The 21,168-nt window shown below is 48.4% G+C and overlaps 1 protein-coding gene and 1 long non-coding RNA gene across 10 annotated transcripts in view; one reads left to right on the forward strand and one right to left on the reverse strand.

Annotated features, from left to right (window-relative positions):
* Positions 1 to 21,168, reverse strand: part of nek10 (NIMA-related kinase 10) — a 470,337-nt gene that overhangs the window by 19,622 nt on the left and 429,547 nt on the right. For 4 of the 9 annotated variants that reach the window (XM_085988547.1, XM_085988546.1, XM_085988548.1 and 1 more), the window contains one exon: positions 20,749 to 20,849. In XM_085988547.1, coding sequence (XP_085844673.1) covers positions 20,749 to 20,849 — 101 coding nt within the window. Of the gene's footprint in view, positions 1 to 20,748; positions 20,850 to 21,168 lie in introns of those variants that run through there. The other 5 variants (XM_085988554.1, XM_085988551.1, XM_085988552.1 and 2 more) reach the window with 2 other exon arrangements.
* The window catches only part of LOC147117516 (uncharacterized), a 59,266-nt gene that overhangs the window by 3,983 nt on the left and 34,115 nt on the right, over positions 1 to 21,168 (forward strand). Inside the window, exon 2 of the long non-coding RNA XR_015078460.1 lies at positions 10,838 to 10,886. This is a non-coding gene — a long non-coding RNA (uncharacterized LOC147117516). The remainder of the gene's footprint in view (positions 1 to 10,837; positions 10,887 to 21,168) is intronic.

Raw genomic sequence — 21,168 nt, forward strand, 5'->3', positions numbered from 1 at the left:
GGGGTGGGGGGGGAGAGATGGCGTTAGCACGCGGGAAACCCGGAAGTCTGCTGTGGAGCGTGCGTGTGACGTCACTGACAGGTTCCCCGTCGAGAAGGCAGCCTGAGTAACAGGCTCGGCTTCCAGTCAGTTGGGGAACGCTGAAGAAGAGGCCGCAGCACCAGGGAGAGTCCGATCCCGACCTGGGGTGGGGGGTGGCTTTGTATGGGGGCTGATGGTGCGGGAGCTTTAGGAGGCCAGGAGGAAGCACTCCTGCTCCTCCCGGTCCACAAGGAGTATTCCTTGAGGCTGACCTCACCTTGCTGCAGCTGCCGGGATTCCCGAGGTCCGGGAACCCCGGCCAGCCATAGTTAAACCAGCAAAGCAGGTTAAATCCAAGGCTTCCAGCCTCATTATCATATTTAAATTGTCAACCTGCTTCCTGGGAGCAGGTTGGCTGCCCGCCCATCTCATCTCCGCTAAAACCAGAAGTGGGCAGAATGGAGGCGGGTTGGGGTCAGGATTCAGATTTTTAATAATTTAACCTCTCACCTGATCCAAGTCTGCCAGTTTTTTGGGGTTAAAATTCCCCCCAGTTCATCTACAGGTTTGGTCAAATCCAAGCAGATCTACGCTCACCATCTATGCTTAACCAGGGAAGCACTCTCAGAACTTTGTGATTGTCTGCACCCTAACCTGCAAACGTCATCTAGGATTGAGACAGCCTATGGCTTTGAAAGTCATTACTGACTTGAATTTCTATGTAACTAGCTTCTTTCAAGGTGCCTCAAGGGATGTCTACCAGATCAGCCAGTCTGCAGTGCATCACCACATGCATCAGGTTACTAATCACTTGGTTGCCAGGGTATAACTTGATCACCTTTGCAAACAATATTCACCAACAACAGGGAAGGGTTCTGCAAACTTATGGGTAGCTGGAATATTAAGGCCGCGATTTTGCCACCGCTCAGAGGGCAGGTTTGGAGGTGGGTCAGCTGTTAAATTCAAAATGACTGAAGGCAGGTTGGAAACCCACCGCGATCTTGCCTCATGTGAGTTTCCAAAGTGTCGAGTCTGCGATTTCACAACAGACCCTACATCAAGCTGCGGGTGAGGGATTTAAGACACATAGGCCTAAAAATTCGGTTGCTTTGCACCTCCCGTTAGCGCTCCCGCGCACGAAATTCACGGGTAGTGCCCCAAGAGGGAGGCGCAAAGCTTCCCTCGTGGGGCGCTGCGAGTGAATATTGCGGCGCTATGTGGGCGCTGCAGCACGTCGTGCCGCGGTACTGCAGGCCTTCCACCCTTATTAAAGGGGAGGGGCCAAGCGCAGCACGACCTGGGGCCCAGCTGCCACCAGGGATCAGAGTGCCGGCAAAAGAGCTCGGCACTCAAGAGAAGTGCCGGGCTCACGGAGCACAGCTGGCACTCCGCGGGGGGCGGGGGCTGCTCAGAAGGCCGGGGACTGCAAAGCGGGCAGGTGCTGACAGGCAGCCAGCAAGAAAAATGGCCGTCTGGCACCTTCCCTTTAATTTGCGCCGCCCCGGCTGCAGGTAGGCCCCCCTAATAAGTCAGGGGGCGTTACCGAAGATTGCAGCCAGGGCGCTGCGCATGGCGATGACTTAGAAACATAGAAGGTAGGAGCAGGAGTAGGCCATTCGGCCCCTTGAGCCTGTTCCACCATTTATTGAGATCATGGCTGATCATACAAATTCAGTACCCTGTCCCTGCTTTCTCCCCATATCTCTTGATCCCTTTAGCCTTAAGAAATATATCTAACTCATTCTTGAATATATTTAATAAGTTGGCCTCAACTGCCTTCTGTGGTAGAGAATTCCACAGGTTCACCACTCTCTGGGTGAAGAAATTCCTCCTCATCTCAATCCTAAATGGCTTACCCCTTATCCTTAGACTGTGACCACTGGTTCTGGACTCCCCTGCCATTGGGAACATCCTTCCTGCAGCTAGTCTGTCTAGTCCTGTTAGAATTTTAAAAGTTTCAATGAGATCCCCTCTCATTCTTCTAAACTCGAGTGAATATAAGCCTAATCGACCCAATCTCTCTTCATACATCATTCCTGCCATCCCAGGTATCAGTCTGGTGAATCTTCGCTGCACTCCCTCCATGGCAAAAACATCCTTCCTCAGATAAGATGACCAAAACTGCACATAATACTCAAGGTGTGGTCTCACCAAGGCGCTGTACAACTGCAGCAAGACATCCTTGCTCTTGTACTTGAATCCTCTCGCTATGAAGACCAACATACCATTTGCCTTCTTAACCGCCTGCTGCACCTGCATGCTTACCTGCAGCGACAGGTGCACAAGGACACCCAGGTCTCGTTGCACATCCCCTTTTTCCAATCTATTACCGTTCAGATAATAATCTGCCTTTCTGTTTTGGCCACCGAAGTGGATAACCTCGCATTTATCCACATTATACTGCATCTGCTATGCTTCTGCCCAATCACCCAACCTGTCCAAATCATACTGGAGTTTCTCTGCATCCTCCTCACAGCACACACGCCCACCCAGCTTTGTGTCATCTGCAAACTTGGAGATATTACATCTAGTTCCCTCGTCTAGATCATTAATATATATTGTGAATAGCTGGGGTCCTAGCACCGATCCCTGCGGTACCCCACTAGTTACTACCTGCCACTCGGAAAAAGACCCGTTTATTCCAACTCTTTGCTTCCTGTCTGCCAACCAGTTCTCTATCCAAGTCAGTACCTTACCCCCAAACCCTTGTGCTTCAACTTTGCATGCCAATCTCTTATGCGGGACCTTATCGAAAGCCTTCTGAAAGTCCAAATACACCACATCCACTGGTTCTCCCTTATCTATTCTACCATTTACATCCTCAAAAAATTCCAATAGATTAGTCAAGCATGATTTACCTTTTGTAAATTCATGTTGACTTTGACCGATCCTGTCACTGTTTTCCAAGTGCTCTGCTATTATTTATAATGGACTCTAGCATTTTCCCCACTACCGATGTCAGGCTTACCAGTCTATAATTCCCCATTTCCTCTCTACCACCTTTTTTAAATAGTGGGGTTACATTAGCTACCCTCCAATCCATGGGAACTATTCCAGAGTCTATAGAATTTTGGAAGATGACCAGCAATGCATCTACTATTTCTAGGGCCACTTCCTTAAGTACCTTAGGATGTAGATTATCAGGCCCTGGTGATTTATAGGCCTTCAATGCCATCAATTTCCCGAACACCATTTCCCTACAAATACTGATTTCATTCAATTCCTCCCTCTTATTAGACCCTATGTTCCCCGACATCTCTGGAAGGTTATTTGTGTCCTCCTTTGTGAAGACAGAACCAAAGTATGTATTTAATTGGTCGGCCATTTCTTTGTTCCCCATTATAAATTCCCCTAATTCTGACTGCAAGGGACCTACGCTTGACCTCACCAATCTTTTTCTCTTCACATATCTATAGAAGCTTTTACAGACTTCATCACCGGCGGCCCAGAGCTGCGGGGCGCTAACGGTTGCCGCCGCCATTAACCTCCCGCTGAATTTCATGGGAGGCGTTAGCAGCGCTGTGCCCAGGTGCTAGTTGCTTTGCGCCCCATTAGTGCAAATCAACTGAAGCTTTCCCCCATTCTGTCTTGAGGCTGTAAGTGTGTGGTGTTAACTCTATATCCAGTGTCACCTCCACTGCTGGACGTAAAAGGCACCCTCACCCTTCACTGTGCCACTTCAAATTGTGAGCACACTTATGGCAACGATGTCAGACATTCATAGAACATTAATTTATTGCATAAGAACAAAAGATCATAAACTTAACATTGATTTCTAGCAGAACACCCAAGTGAGTACCCTTGTGACTATTTATGTGGCAGCTTCCTCTTACGTGTGCTTCTACGTGGTACTACCCCTGTGGCTTCAGCAGATGTAGAAGCAGCCTGCTCACTTCCCTGCTGTGCCTTTGGTGGTTGTCCTCTGGGTTTTGGAACCTGTGAGGGCCCCGCCAAAGTGTGCTCCTCCTGCGGCTGTGCAGGGGCAGACTCGGCCATCACTGTTGGCGGAGGCATCTGGGGCTCTGACGGATGGGCTGGCAGTTTGAGCGCTTGGAGAGGCCCCTCCCATCATCATCCCTCTCATGAGCCACCCGCACTTCTCTACTGGCAAGTAGCTGCACATCTTGCTGCACCATGAGGACCCGTCTCTGTACTGACATCCCTCATAACGGGGACGTCCACGAACCTCTGGTTCCTCTCCGCGATAGATGCCCATCTATCATCCATAGCTGACCATCTATTTAGAAGTGTTACCATGTTGTTCTGAGTCTTGCGATTTATGTCCTCCATGGAGATTGCCACCCTTTCCATGGCGGCACCTACATTTGCCATTGCGTGCGCCATGGCGTTGCTCATGTTTGAGATGGACTCCTCCATTCTCTGCAAACTCGCAGTCACCATGGTTGCAAACCCAGTCAGAGCCTCCTGCACTTGTTCCTGAAGCTCCAGCACCGCTCTCTTTCTGGATGGCCCTTGAGGCTCAGTGTCTACATGCAGCTGAGCAGAGCAAGGAGCGTCCTGCGGCCTCCGATGAGGACTCTCCACTGCTGTCCCTGTCTCCACCATCTGCTCTTGCTCACTCATGAGTTGTGATACACCAGGTGACAACACTACTCGATGTCGCATATGACCCACCGAGGTGTGTGTCTCTGCGCTGGTGCAGGGTGCGCTCATTTCTGCTGACGCTGCTCCCTCAGAGGATGCAGCATCCTCTGAGGAGTCCTCCTGCTCTTCCTCCTGGACAGTAGGGAGGTGGGCTCTTGGTGGTCCTGTGGGAGAGTAAAGACATGAGTTAGACATGTGATATATAGATTGCAGACACATCCCATTGTGCACATGATGAGCATTCAATATCTATTGACATCAGATCCCATATGAGTCACTCATGAATGCCAAATAACATGGATGGATAATTATTCTGTCACCAGGTTGTTCTACTGAGCCCCTCTCTCCATCCCCCACTTCGAGCTGTTTGACTGTTCCCACAATGTCAAGAGCGGACTCCTCAGCGTGGGTGAGCTGTTCTCTCCCTCTCCCTTTTATTGTGGGCTCTCTTTTCCTGCGATGAGGGAAAGAAGTGGCATTTTAGTGAGAGTGATGGAATGAGTGTAAAGAATGTATAGGATAGATGTTTAGAGGGAGATTATGATGGAGTGAGTTCCCATTACCAAGTTTCCTCCTTTGGAGTTGTTAGTAGTTGTTATTGAATAATATTGAGGGTTGGTGTGAGGGGTGCATAGTAAGATGGTGTTGTGATTCTGTACATAGGGAGAGAGGGATGGGTGATGGTGCAAGTGATGTTGGGGTGAGTTAGGATGTGCAGGAGTAGGGTTGGCAATGCAGAGTGATAGGGATGTGATGACAGGCACTGCAGAATTAAGGTAAGTTTGCTTTAATACTCACTTATCCAGAACACAGGAGATCATTGAACCTTTTCCTGCATTGGACCCAGGTGCGTCTATACACAGACCTGGCATTGACCTCCTCAGCTATTTGCAGCCAGGCTGCCTTTGTCTGCTGAGGAGGTTTCCTTCTTCCATCCGCCAGGAATAGTACCTCCCTACGTCCTCTGACTCCCTCCACAAGAACATGGAGGGAGTCATTGTTGAATTGGGGAGCAGCCTTTGGTCTCTGCAGACATCATTGACAGCACCAGCACTCAGGAGCATCAATAATGAAGTGAGAGCCAATGGGGACACGGCCCCCTTAAATACTCCCGCTGCAAACGCGTCATCAGAGCAACTCAGCTGACCTGTATCTTGTGATGAGGCCGAGTAACGCGCATGGTGGGCTTAATGAGCCCAATCAACAGAAAATTGTGTCAGCAGACTGGCTGGAGCTGGGAGCGGGACCGGAACCCGCCGACTCCATTCCCAATGCCAACCCGCCTCCACTCAGAAAATTCAGCCCTAAGAGTACAAGGCCTCAATGATGAAACTCATAAAACCATCTGGCCTCCTTTTACCACTGCTATATCTTTTATCAATAAAAAGTTCTAGTTAATCAATCTACAGGCTGAGTGTGACCATCTGCATCTTATCATGCAGGTGGATGGCAGGCAACCTGGAAGCTACCATGACACATTTAATGTTCGCCACCATTATGTAATGAAATATCTAGACTAGATGGATCCTAGGAACCAGGGACATCCTTTTCACCCAAGGTTCTTGACACCAGTCCAAAACCCACAAACCGCAGCTGAAATCAAATATAATGAGGCACAAGCCTCCACAACAGTAGAGAGAGAGAATACCACAGGTATATGGCAGCAAAGGTTCCACCGTATTGAAATGTGCTATAGCATAGCTTGGCAAAAGTATCTAAAATGATAAAGGTGTGCTACTTGCTGCACCATTTTGCTATCAGAGGAGTCACCATGCAAGAAGCGTAAGGAGGCGGCTCAGGCCATCTCTGAGGAGGATAACAATAGTCTGAGGCTCAAGAGCTGCTTCCTGCACTGGCAGCAGCCAGGAATGCAAATTGAATAAACAACTATTTTAATTAAACATCCAAGTCGCACCAGAAAAAGCATACTGAATATTTGTCCTCAGTGAACTGTCCCGGCAAGAACTATGCCCACTATTATTCTCTATTTAACCTCATCTACCTTCCATACTCATCCATTCACCCCCGCTGCATAAATCTGCCCCAGTAAAAATTAACTCTCAGAACAAAGTGGAAATGCAAATCAAATATTTTATTTGCCTAACAGTGAATTTGTTCTGCAAGTTAGTGTTTCTTCACATAGTGACAGTGCACTCTGTCTTTTTACCACTGCCTAATATAATGTTTCATCTAGGTAATACTCTAGAGAGAGAAGGAAATGAGGTTGCTGGATGCCACTGAGTGGCTCCTGGGATGGAGTTGACTATTCATTTCCTTCTGCTGGGTCATAAAATGGCCTTGCAATCAATGTTCCCCATAATTTTTTTTTGGGTGCACGGCCCCTTTAAGGGGCTGCACAGCCCATTCACAGATACGTGCAGGTGCAAAATTTAACATTGGAAAAGCCTGTTCTGGGCTGTGTGGGGCCAACAGACCGTTACTGCTTCTTTTACATTTGATGCTGGCTTCCTGGACCTACATGGGTCATTTCAGTAGAGCAGAGTTGGTGTGGATGTTGAGTCACCCTGGGTGAAACTCCATTATCCATGCCAATTCCTGTTATGCCTCTACTGCATTCCCTGTGATTTATCACTGTGATTATTTGCACGTCTGCTGCGTCTTTCTGCACATGCCCCCGTATGGGGGGGGGGGGGGCCTAAACGACATCTTGCCCCCCCCCACCAGAACCGCACATACGCACCGGAAGGCCCTTTTCAGACCATTGTGATCTGTGGGGCAGGTTGGCGGGCACAGGCCTGAGCAGTAGGCCACGGCCTCGGGGTGTGGGTGCGGGGACTCAGCGAGAATCAGCTGAGGGTGGATCTGTTTATACACTGTATGGATAGATCTGTATTTTTGTGTACAACCATGAATGTTTTTCGATGCTTTGGCAACATAAGATGTACCTTGTCATGCCAATAAAGCGATTTGAATTGAATTGAAAAAAATTGACTGGCAGCAGGCTGGAGTATTTTGTGGGCGGGAAGTGCAGGCGCACAGAGCCCGGCAGCGGGCTGGAGTATTTTGTGGGGGGGTGGGGAGAAGTGCAGGCGCACAGGGCCCGGCAGTGGGCTAGAGTATTTTGTGGGGGAAGAGTGCAGGCGCACAGGGCCCGGCAGTGGGCTGGAGTAATTTTTGGGGGGGTGGTGAGGGGATGGTGCAGGCGCTCAGGGCCCAGCAGTGGGCTGGAGTATTTTGAGGAGGGTGGAGAGCGGGTGGTGCAGGCGCACAGGGCCCGGCAGCGGGCTAGAGCATTTTGAGGGGGGGGGGGGGGTGGATGGTGGTGCAAGCTCTCAGGAACTGGCAGCAGGCTGGGCTTTTTTTGGAGGGTGCGAGGGCACAAGGCTGGAGTCTCTTGTATGACCAATGCTAGCAATCTGTGGGGCAGGATGGCGGGGACAGGCCTGAGCAGTAGGCCGCGGCCTCGGGTGGCAGTCTGGGTGTGGGGACCCAGCGAGAATCAGCTGAAGGCGGAATCCCGGCCCGGGCCCAGGCCCCAATTTTTAAAGCCTCGCTCACCTGGTCGAGCTTGCCCATCTTGTGGTCTTGGTGAGTGTATGAGGATACAGGGGTTTAGTGTCGGGGCTCGGGGTCCTGCTTGCTCTGTCGCCTCTCGCGCTCTCCGGCCTGGCAAGGGGTTCATGCATGTCTCCTGGGCACTTGCAAATAGACGTGACCCTCAGTGAGTGTGAGAGGATCCCGGAGTTTGGTGGTGTCAGGGCTCGGGGCCCTACGCGCTCTGCTGCCTCACGCTCTCCAGCTCAGATGGCTCCTGGGCGCCGCCATTACCAACCACGTGTTTGCAAGCACACCCGCTCAGCATTCCAGCCGCACCACATTCAGCTCCCACACAAGGTTCCGGCCTGAACCTGCAGTCTAATCTGCAATAATCTAGAGCGACAAACTCTGGAGAAACCTTAGGAATAGCACTTATGAGCAAAACACCTGCACACCACAAACACGGACCCCACACATGGTCCCTTCATTCAGAATTAAATAATTTTTTTATCACTTCCAAAAGGAAAAAAAAAATCAAACTCCAAAAGAATTAACTAACCCACTAATTGGAGTCTAAAGTCTTTAAGGGCTAAAAATTTGTTATAGCCAAGGAATGGACGGTGTCTGCAGAAAAATTGGAGAATTAGTACCAGGTGCAAATGCTTTAGACTGCACACAAAATTTGTCCTCACTGCACAATAAAATGATTGAAGTCCTAAATCAATTCTTAAAACCCAAGCTCATTGGTGTTAGACTTAAAGGGTGAACCAATATCAGGTGCAATCTAATCACAAGTCATGATTGCCAGAGGCTTTTTCACTACTTAAAGGGGAGGTTCATTGATGTTGCAGCACCTCATTCTCAGCATTGCTGGCAGAGCAGGGCCCTCGCCACAAGTCTTCTGCACCACATGGAGGGAGGTAGCGCAGCATGTCTCGGGCAGCACTGTGGGTCCCAGGACCCACACACTGTGCAGAAAGGAATTTAACGACCTCAGTCGGGTGGTCAGAGTGAGTGAATGCTTCAAGAAATGCTACATAACACCATCTGAGCCACAATCTTCACCCACTGCCCAAAGCACTACACCCACCAACAATCTCTACCTGCCAACACCCACATCTCACACCTTGCACACAATGACAGCTATTCGACGGCAGGCACATCACTCAAACACATTGCTCCACACACTCACACACTTTCCTTTCTCTTGCAGGCCAAGGTGGCTCACAACAGGAGGGAGCAGGGGCACACAGATGGGGGACAAGCCAACACCCAACCACTGTCTGCACTAGAGAATCGAATGCTGTAGATCATTGGGCACCAGGTGGTGGGTGCCGTAGCCACCGGTGACTTTGATTTCCTTGGGGACAACGGTATGTTCATCCCTACTCCTCCTTCTCACATCCCAGTTCCTCCTCACCCACAAGCATTTTGCACTTTTCAGCTAATCATGCTGTATGCATGCATTTTTCCCTTCCTCGCCCCTTCCCCTCACCTTAACTCAACTCTTGTGCCTTTATGTTTTCAGATAATCAGCAAGCACCTCAGCAGCCTGTCCCTGAGGGCACCGTAGAGGGCGATGCGGGAGAAGAGGAGGAGGAAAAACACACCGCGTCACTGCATCTCTGACCCGCAGACACTAGCTCAGATACTGGCGTTCTTTAGAGGCTAGTATAGTTGCGGGATCTGCACAGGGTGAGGCACCAGGGACGAGTGGGCTGCAGCAAGGCCAGGGGGAAATGGTAGCTGGGGGGCCAGCTTCCCAGAGGGCGAGTTCACGCACGCACGAGTTCTGCTACACAGGACTCAGATGAGGACTTCGATGGGGAGGCGTTTAGAAGAAGGGTGATGGGCATGCGCACAGAGATGATAGGTGCAATGGCAAGGGTGCCTGAGAGCTTCTTGGCAATGGAAAGGAGCATGGAGGTGTCTGCCTCCAACATTGCACAAGGCTCTGCACATACCATGGAGCCCATCATTTCCAGTGTGCAAAGGATGGTAGACTCCCAGAGAGACCATGGCGACCCAGACCTGATGTCGCGTGTGAAGGGCGATCTGGCAGCTTCCACTGTAGCACAGGCGGAAGCGACGCAATGTCTTAGTGCTGTAATGCAGTCTATGCTTGGTGGCAACCAATCTCAGACTGCTCTCATGCAGTCTCCGCTTGATGCCACACAAGCTCTGACTACTGCCATCATGGCTGAGTCTACCACCATCGACCGGGGTTTTCACGGTGTCGCAGCAGGCCAGCTGCGCTCCAACAGATTGCTAGGGGTACTGAGGTGCTGCCCCGGGGGAGTGGCAGTGGGTCAGTGGAGCAGGAACCTGCTGTCCCCTCTCAGGATGACAGCATTCCTGCTCCCACCACTGCCACTCTGCCACTGTCTGTCATCCAACCAGCTCAGACTGCTGTCGCCCATGCTGAGGTGGTTCAGTGTACAGCCGGGCATTCCAGGCCCAGAGCTGGTCGAGGGCATCCTGCAAGGCCATCTGAAGTCTCCCACACAGCCACTCAGCAGCCTTCCACCAGCCATGCAGCCACTGGGCCAACACTTCGTAGGAGCACTAGAGTAGGCAAAGGCACAGTAACGAGAGGCATTAAGGGATTGCACAAGGGTGAATAGTTCATATTGTTGGTGTAAATATGTGTTCACTGATTTTTGATCAATTTATTAATTCACTTACCATTCTTTTGTGGTGTCTGTCATTTCAGCTTTGCAGTATGATACGGTCTGCAAGAAGGATGGAATGATGGGGATGTGGTGAGTAAAGGGGATGTGGGCTTTATGTCATCCTGGTCTGAGGCTGGAGGTCTGCTTGGAGGAGGCGGCAGAGTTCTGTAACCAGCTCCTTGGTGAGGTGGAGCCATCTAATACACTGCTCCTCGCTTAATTGAAGGTAGGAGAAGTGCTCTTAGAATACTCTCCGAGGGTAAGGCCTTCTGGTGAGAGCCCTGATGTCCCTCCTCATCTCTCTGCGCACATGTTCCCGCATTTCTCGCTGCTTATGCTCCCGCCGCCGTAGACCATGGTAGCATGCCAGTATAGCCCCCATTAATGTCACCGTGTAGCAGTTTGAATCTTTGAAGAATAAATGTAGCTACATTTTAGTTGCCAGAAGACTCCAGATACAAAAGAACCTTCAAATTATTGAATGAAACTGTTGCAGTGAGTGAAACTGACAAGAAACCAATGAAACTGCACTAACCTGACAACTGCAAGTGATTATTAATGATCCCTTTAAATAACGTTCCTGGTACTGCATGCCAGCTCTCCCTGTCAGTGTTTACTCCAGGCGCTGAGATAGGTGGCGTCAATCAACTTAGAAAATTGGGCGGTCAATGAGCGTTGCACACTCACTGACGTCATGATGTACCTGGCATTGACATTTCCCAGCGATACCTCTTACCGGTGGCGCTACAGGGGTGAGGGGGGGGGCTGGATTTTGCGAGTGGTGCTGGATTCACCGCGGCTCGGTGATACTGCTCTAGCGCCATCTATTGGCGCTAACAGGAGGCACTAAGGGGACAAATTTTTCTAGCCAAGGACAAGTATAATTATAATTGCAGAATATTATTAACAGAGGATCTTCACAAAGCTAACTAGACTTCCACATTCTGTAGTCTGGCAAGACTGAATCAAATTACACATTGTAGGGTTGTCCACAGCAGGCAGGATCAAATTACACATTCCAGATAAACTGTTGGGTGTATTGTGTCCTCCAAGGGGACCAATCAGAAATCTGGTGTTGCAAATAGGCAAGACCGTGATTTATATGGGAGCACACTGCAGGGCTGCAATGGGGTTGTTCAAGCCTGTGTCTGGCCAATTTGCCATCATGGTGAATCTGACGAGAGGCAAGGTCTGAACAGCATCAGTTAGAACATTCCTGAAATAATCCATGGCTGTGCTTAGTGTAAAGTCCGCGCCTCAATAATACACGGACTACGGGAGAACAGTTTAACAGGTACTTTACTGAACAGGAGGCAGCGTCAAACTGAAACTACAGAAGCCTGCTAGGGCCTTTTATACAGGAGTGGTCACTGCCGGTACTGCAGTCTAAGACCAGTTATTCCCTTAAAGGTACATACACAACAATTCCTCCCCTTTTAGATAAACAGTACATAACATTCATTTAACTAAATAATAACTAATTACAATTACAATTTTCTCAGTAATATATACATCAACTGAAATAGTCATTTATAAGTTCAGTCTTTGAGGAGGCTTCCTGATCCGGACTGGATAGCGCCTTTCTCGAGTATCCTGTTCTGGCGGTGGAGTCAATTCTGGCTCATTGTCATTGGTTGGTTCGTCAGCTTCCAATACCCCTGCTTCTGAGGTAGACGCAATCTGTACTTCGGGCTCATTACCAGGTGCACATGCTTGTGGTACAGGTTTGGCTTGTTCCTGTGACTCTAGAATCTGGTCAGCATGGCGTCTCACGATGCTCTCTCCAACGTCCACTGTGTACATTAGTGGTCCCTGCTGTGTGCATATCGTGCCTGGCTGCCATTTTTCTGTTCGGTAATCGCGGGCCAAGACTGGTTGCCCTATCTTGATGCTCCTGGTTGGCTTCTCATTTATGTGCTGGAACTGCTTATCCTCAACATCTCGTCTTATGTTTGGTTTGAGCAAATCCAAGCAACATTTAGTCTCCGGTTGCAAAACAGTACGGCTGGAGTTTGGTTGGTTACTGCATGTGTCGCATTCCGATAAGCAAACAGGAAGTTATCCACCTTGTGTTGCAGTGGTATGTCGCCATTATACATTGCCTTTATGGCCTTTTTAAAGGTCTGAACAAACCTCTCAGCCAATCCATTTATGGCTGGATGATATGGGGCAGATGTGTAATGTTTCACCCCATTATTCTTCAGGAACCTCCGGAAATCCTCAGACACAAACTGTGGGCCATTGTCGGAACAGATCTGTTCTGGCAACCCATTCCTGGTGAAGATGGTCCTTAGGACTGCAATAGTTTTCTCCGTGGCGGTGGAGGACATTTTAATGACCTCTGGCCATTTCGAATGGGCGTCCACAGCGATTAGAAACATTGAGTCCATAAATGGACCAGCGAAATCAATGTGTACCCGTTGCCATGGAGATGAGGGCCACTCCCATGGATGTAGCAGGGCCTGTGGTGGAGCGCTTTGAACCTTCTGGCATCCTGTGCAACTCTTGGTCATATCCTCGATTTCTTTATCGATTCCTGGCCACCACAAACGCCCTGGCTAGGCTCTTCATTTTTACCCCTCCCAGATGACCCTCATGAAGCTCATTGAGCACTCTATCTCTCAACTTGGGTGGAATTACCACTCGGGATCCACACATCAAGGTTCCCCGGCACACTGACAGCTGTTCCCTCCTTGGCGAGAATGCTGGCAACAGTGAGTCGCCATATGCTGGCCATCCCTTCACCGTCAAATCATAGACCCGAGAGTGTGTCGGGTCATTTCGGGTTTCCTTCTCAATACTTGCGTTTGTAACAGGCAAACATTCGACTATGGTCGCATGGAATATCTCCACAGGGTCCACTGCAGGTGCTTCTTCCGCCGTAGGCAACGGTAGGCGCGACAGCCCATCAGCGTTTCCATGTTGTTTCGTACCTTTGTACTCTGTCATACTGATGTGCCCCTAGAAAAAGTGACCATCTTTGCAGCCGTTGCGCCGTCATCACCGGAACGCCCTTCTTTCGGTTAAAAATTGAGACCAGGGGTTGATGATCAGTCAGTAGGGTGAATTTCTGCCCGTGCAGATAGTGATTGAACTTCTTCAACCCCCACACCAGGCTGAGGGCCTCCCTGTCAATCTGGGCGTAGTTACGCTCGGCTGAGGTTAGCGAGCGCGATGCAAAGGCTATTGGCCTCTCTGAACCGTCACGGAATTTGTGTGACAGCACCGCTCCAATGCCGTAAGGTGACGCATCACATGCCAACCGAATCGGTAGTGTTGGGTTGTAGTGGGCCAATACTTCTTTTGAAGTGATTTGGCATTTACATTCCTGAAAGGCACGCTACACTCATCGCTCCATTTCCATGTTACGCCAGTTTGCAGCAGGGCGTTCAGTGGGTGCAGAATTGTAGATAAATTCGGCAAGAACTTATGGTAGTAGTTCACCAACCCGAGAAACGACCTCAGTTGCGACACATTTTCTGGTGCTGGAGCCTTGACTACAGCCTCAATCTTGTCCGGCGACTTATGCAACCCTTCCTCATCAATCATGTGGCCACAATACGAGATTTGTCTCCTGAAGAACTCGCATTTGGGACGGTTGGCTCGTAGCCCATATTCCTGCAATCTCGTGAGCACCTGTACCAGGTTGGCAAGGTGCTCATTGTCATTTTCGCCCGTAACCAGGATGTCGTCCAAATAACACTGGGTCCCCGGGATCCCTTGCAGGACTTGTTCCATTGCCCTCTGCCACATAGCCGGGGCCGATGCTACCCCAAATACCAGTCGATTGTACTGGTAAAGGCCTTTGTGAGTGTTTATCGTGAGGTATTTCCTAGATGCTTCTTCCACCTCCATTTGTAGATACGCTTGAGCCAGGTCAATCTTTGTAAAACGTTTCCCTCCAGATAGTGAGGCGAAAATATCTTCTATCCGCGGAAGCGGATACTGTACTGTGTGCAGGACTGGGTTCACAGTCACCTTGAAGTCCCCACAGATGCGAACCTTCCTTGGCTCCCCAGGCGTGCTGCTCAATGCTTTCTTCATTACAGGAATGATGGGTGTGGCCCACTCGCTCCAGTCCACCTTAGACAGCACCCCCGAACACTCCAGACTCTCCAGTTCAGCTTCCACAGCTGGGCGTATCGCGTATGGCACCGGTCTGGCGTTGAAAAATTTTGGGGTTGCGTTATCCTCAATCTTTATGGTTGCCTTTACTCCTTTTAGAGTCCCAAGTCCTTGTTGGAACACCTCTTCCACGTCAGATAGAATTTGTGACAGACGTCCAGGTGCAACGTCATCATCTTTTTTGTCAGTCACAATTAGTGCCAGAATGGAATGCCAATCCAATTGTAGTTTTCGGATCCATTCACGTCCCAATAATGGTGGTCCTCCATCTCGTAGTATATACATGTATAGTTTCTGTGTTTCCTTTCCGTTATATTCAACTGGCACCCTTATTTTTCCTCTGGGGTAGACCTTTTGCCCCATGTATGTCTTCAATACAATGGACGTGTCCTTTAAGGGTATGTGTGAGAATAGCCGCTCATAGTCTCGTTGATTCATGACAGTTAGGGCTGATCCTGTGTCCAATTCCATCTTTACTGGGGCCCCTGCTATCATGAGGGTGACCCAAATGGTTCGGTGATCTTCTTTTGCGATCACATTGTGTAACTTTAAACAACTTAGTCGCCTGCTCCCGGAGTCCTTATCACTCTCCTGATCTTCTGAACTACTATCTGTCAGTTTCTTTACTTTCCTGTGCTGTTCCTTAGTAGTTCTTGTCGTGTTGGTCTTCTTTCCCGACCTGCAGACTCTTGCTATATGTCCCATTTTCCCGCATTGCCTGCATATTTTGTCTTTAAACCAGCAGTCCTTCTGCTCATGGGTTGTTCTGCCGCAGCGATAGCACTTTTTGGCTCCATACGCCATTTTGTTCGCGCTGTATTCTTGTGGTTTCTGTTGTATTTCCGCAGCACCCCGTGCTGCTGCTTTGTAGGATACTGCCACGTTGAAAGCCTGTTCTAGCGTCAGGTCCTTTTTTGAAAGTAGTAGTTTCTGGGTTCCTTCACTCTGGAGCCCGCAGACAAACTTATCCCGTAAGGTATCTGCCAGTCCTGCTCCGAACTGGCAGTGCTTCGATAACTTGCATAGTTCCGTAAGATAGTCAGCATTGCTCTCATCTTTGTGCTGGTTTCTTTTATGGAACTTGAATCTTTCTGCTATCAGCAGTGGTGTAGGGCTTAGGTGTTCCTGTAAGATATGAACAATCTCCTCAAAACTTTTCTCCATTGGTTTAGCTGGGGTAATTAAATTCCGCAATAGGCCGTACGTACTCGCACCCATCAGATTTAATAATACCAACGCCCTCTTTCCATCAGCCACCTCATTTGCCTTGCAGTACACTTCAATTCTTTCCACATACGTGGTCCAGTCTTCTACCTCGTTGTCGAAAGCAGTGATACTGTCACTTTTCGGCATCTTGGGCGATTTAAAATGGCGCCTCCCGCGCTTTTGCTTCTTCCCCAATGGAATAAAATGGCGCCTCCCGCGCTTTTGCTTCTTCCCCAACGGGATAAAATGGCGCCTCCCGCGCTTTTGCTTCTTCCCCTACTGCCACGCTGCTCCTAGTGTTCTACGGGGTAATGGCAGCGACCCGCAGCTTCGGCGCGTCTCGCTTTCCTTCCCCCCCCCCCCGTTTAGTTTCTCTCCGCTGTCCTGGTCTCGAGCACCGACCGCGCCCTGTGCGCTCCACCCTCTCTCTCGTTTTCTTTTCCCGGCGACGCTGCGCGGCCCGATTTGTAGAGCCGCTCGATCGAGCTTGAGCCCGCCGCAGTCCGGAAGGGTCAGCGCGCTACCTGCTACCAGCACGATTCGCTGGAACCACAGTCTCTCCCGCAATTCTCCGAACACCGATGGATTCTTTGGGCGGTTGCCCTTGGTCGACGCCCGTTGCTCAGACTACGACCTTCCAGGACCTTCCTTTCAGGCGAGATCCCCGTGAGATGATGCCACACTGCAGGTGAGTTCGAACTTACTCGTCGCCACTGTAAAGTCCGCGCCTCAATAATACACGGACTTCGGGAGAACAGTTTAACAGGTACTTTACTGAACAGGAGGCAGCGTCAAACTGAAACTACAGAAGCCTGCTAGGGCCTTTTATACAGGGGTGGTCACTGCCAGTACTGCAGTCTAAGACCAGTTATTCCCTTAAAGGTACATACACAACACTTAGGACTTCTGTTAATGGGGAGTTCTACTGCAGATGGCTGTGAAAGTGCTACAGTGGACTGCATTTCTGAGAAGCAGTCAAACACCACAGCACAAATGCAGTAAGTGGACCATTCCAGACTGGCTGTAATACCTTGCTGGGTGCTTCTCATGCTCTCAAATGATGACATAAATTGACTGTGCTCAAAAAGCAACATTTGTTTGGACGCAGGCCCTGGATATATAGCGCCTTTCACGACCACCGGACGTCTCAAAGCGCTTTACAGCTAAATAAATACTTTTTTTGAAGTGTAGTCACTGTTGTAATGGATGGTACCAATCCTGGAATTCAGTACTGAAGGTGGACCTGATCTGGGTAACAGTTTCCTTGATCCTTTGTTGCCACCTCTACTTGCTCCTCCTCATGCGTGTTCTGTGCTTCATTTATTATTCCTCTCCTGAAAATCTAATTCTCCTCGAGTAGATATATCAGTGCTAGAGCCTGCAGAAGATGCAGTGAGTGTTTCTGTGTGCTGTGAGGTGGTAAACGTTGCTTCTTGGGGGAGACAGTTGCTGCCTCTTCTTGCAGACACTTGCAGAAACAGAAGAGGAATAAGTATTACAACAAAATCAGCAACACAGTCCTTGTCGCAAATGTGACTGGCCAACATATGGTGTGACACAATGCTAAGATACATGCTAAGTTAGGGAATGACAGAGGGCTTGTATGTGTGAAAAATTAGGGGAGGAAGAACAAGCATCAGTGATGGATATTAACCTCCAGCATGGCCTTTGCTGATTTTGTTTAACATATTCCAGCTGCACTATTTCTTTGAACCTAGCTAGAGTTAGAGGCTTCAGTTAGAATGGGCCGCGTCTAGCTCCCTGCATCGCTCATCTGTTATGGGCTCCTTTTACTTGCAATGATAAACAATTTAGTGAAATGCTGTAAGGTTGAAGAGCTCGGACAAAGTAATGCATGTGGCCACCCTGCTTCCAAAACAGGTCTGTGACCCTGAGTATGGAGCATGCAAGCTGTTATTGGTGAAAATATTAGTGGATATCAATTTACAAATGAGTGACTTATAACATTATAAGATTTCTGTGAATGTAGGATATTTTGATAATGTAGGGTTAGGTTTCCCAATTTAACAACAGCTCTCTTACATTGGGACATCCCTTGCCAGTACATATCTGCTCATGGTGAGAGTGAACAGCTTTCTCCTCAAAGTACACAGAAGGCATCCTGAAATTAAAAGTTGTCAGAGCACATGGACGGCCACCCTGTAGCTAGTCCACATCCTTGCTGTGTGAGTACTATCCAATGCAGTTCTGGTGTTGAAATTTGTAGGTGATACCAAATTGGGGGTATAGCTAATAATGTGGAAGACAGCACCAAAATACAGGAAGACATAAACAGGCATGCAAAGTGGGCAGATAATGGCAAATTAAATTCAATATAACAAAGTGTGAGGTGGTTCATTTTGGTAGGAGGAATAAAGAGGCCACTTATTCTTTAGAATGTAAGAAACTAAGTGGAGTAGTGGAGCAAAGAGATCCAAGAATACAGATACATAAATTGATGATATGCTCGAGAACCCCATACAAGTTGATAGTGGACTCGGCCATACTCTGACATGTTGGGGAAGCTCCCTGGCAGCCAGTCCAATAAATTCAGTAATTGCGGTGCAAATAAGTCATTTTTCTTTTAAAGACTGAGCCCTAAAGTTTACATCTCTGCCCTCTTTAGCACAGCTAGGATGTGAGCTGGCCCTCTGTTGAGCCGTTTCCTGGACTGTCCTCTCCACTTGCAACAGCTCACTTGAGCTCAGTGAATCCCCAAGTGTCTATCTACGGAGTGTGCTGACTTCTGTCCTGACATGTCAATGAAAAATAATGTACAGTTAATGCTATTACAATTAAAACAATAACATTAATTATGTTTTCATAAAAGCATACAAATACTTTCATTCATTAAACAAAATTTGATGGGCCGGAATTTGTGTAATAACGGCAAACTAACAGCATTTGCTGTTATTACCGCTTTGAAACTGACCACAACTTCAGAATGTAGCGCACACGCATCTAAATGTGGAAATCCTGAAGTTGTGTTCGGTCATTCACTGCTCAGGCACTGGCTGTGCTGTGCACCCCCCCCCCCCCCCGCCCCCCCCCCAAATAGCTGGCAATCAATATAATCAGTGAAACGTACGAAAACTTGGGCTTTTCTGGGCTAGTATCGCTGTTAAATGCCCCATTAAAAGTTAGGCCTTGATGGATTAGGTGTAACTAGGATTTTAACAGCGTATTGACTGCTGAACAAATGATATGGCCCTGAAAAACTAATTTTAATTTTGTGGAGTGTCAAATTTCTCCATTATGATAATTTAAATTTTTAAGAAACTTAAAAAAAAATGTTTTTATATTTTTTTAAAGTTTGTTTATATTTATTTCAGGTTTACCTTTTCCCCATGTGATAGCACCAATCTTTGTTTTTCTCTCTGTACCATTTTTGAAAAGTCCGAATAAAAGCAGCTTCTTCACTGTCTGGTTCCCTGTCTGTGAGAATTCTGCATTGTGATTGGCTGCTTAGGCAGCTTGTTAATGTCACACCAGAGCGCTCTCAGGATTCCCCATTATCTTACACTGCAATCTTTTGCGCGTCGAAAAAGTCAAACTTCTCGCCACAGAGATCGCGCGATGTTTGTTGGCAGCTTTCTTCGGAGCCAGCCATTGGGAGAAATAGAGCTTTCTTTAGAAACTTACTGCCATAAATCATGTGCTTACTAACCACATTAAGTGGAGGTTATGCTTTTTTATTTAAAATGAAAGTTGAATAGATGTAAATAGAACAAGAACTAATAATAAAAGAAATACAATGGGTGGAATCTTACCTGGAAGGCTGAGTTCGAGCCGGGACTGCTGGTTTTCGTGTTCCAGTCCCGCCCCTAGTGGCATCTGATGAGCTGACGCTATTTTCCCCTGATTGGCCTTGTTAAGCCCGCCCTGCAGGATTGCCGGCCAATTAGGGGAAAGCCGGTGTCAGATGACGTCAGTTGATGACGTTTCATCTGCCGGTTGTCTTAAAGGCATATGCACCATACTTGTTTGACAGATGATTTGACAGTGTTTGACAGCATCGAGGTGCTGTCAAACACTGGCAATCATTGTCCAAAGGTGAGCCCTTGCACCCAGGCTCTCCAATTACTCTCTCCTTAGGATAAAACAGATGGCAGCTACAGCTGAGATTGCAGAAGCCATCTGTCACTTCTCCCGATGAGATGAACCTACACAAACACTTCACAGCTTGTCACCTACCTAAACACATTAAACATTACTTTCATAACTTGTCCTTACCTCTGAAGCTCACCAGTGTCCCATTGAATCCTTTAAACCACTTCTGCAGCTGTCATATATACACAAAAATTACAGTAAACCCACATCACACCTCACTTAACCCGGCGGGGTTCCCCGATGTCGGGAAGCCCACAGCAGCAGTGGAAAACTGGGAAAAAGCCTCTTAACTACCTGTTAACTGGCAGTTAAGTGGCTGTAATCCTCTTCCCACCTCTAGGAGTCGGGACCCTGCACAAATCGGTGACCCGACACCTGGGAAGATTGGTTGGAGGCGGGTTTGGGACCCGCTCCCATTTTGGGGGATTTTCCCAGCAGTCCCGCCTCCAGACACACCTCCTCAGGGCTGGTAAAATCCAGCTTAATTAATTAAATTAATTGGAACACATACCTGTGTAATATAGATGATTTTGTGCAGCTGAATGAGAATCTGTTGGATTGGGTCACTGATTTGACGTACTTTCCGTTGAGCCACTGCTATTCCTGCAGATGCTGTAGATAAGAATGTTATAATCAGCTAAACTGTCCACTTAGTCTTTCCATCATATATTCATAATAGGAAATCTATCAGAGTAGTACCCAGATGTAACTGCAATTGAGGATGGTACAGAAGAGGTGATGTGGTCACAGACACACTTATTTTAATTTAAAAGGAAGGAAATCGAGTTGCTTTGCATTTCCAGGTCTTGTTTTAAACTGTAATACTAGCACAGCATCACATTAAAAGAGTAAACTCTGTCAATGTGTCTGCCGATGAGTTATGAATAATTTTAAGAACATAAGAAATAGGAGCAGGAGTAGGCCAATCGGC

Source organism: Somniosus microcephalus, chromosome 5 (genome assembly GCF_052327205.1).
Source record: "Somniosus microcephalus isolate GS21.2 chromosome 5, FLI_Smic_1.0, whole genome shotgun sequence".
NCBI classification, from domain to species: Eukaryota; Metazoa; Chordata; class Chondrichthyes; order Squaliformes; family Somniosidae; genus Somniosus; species Somniosus microcephalus.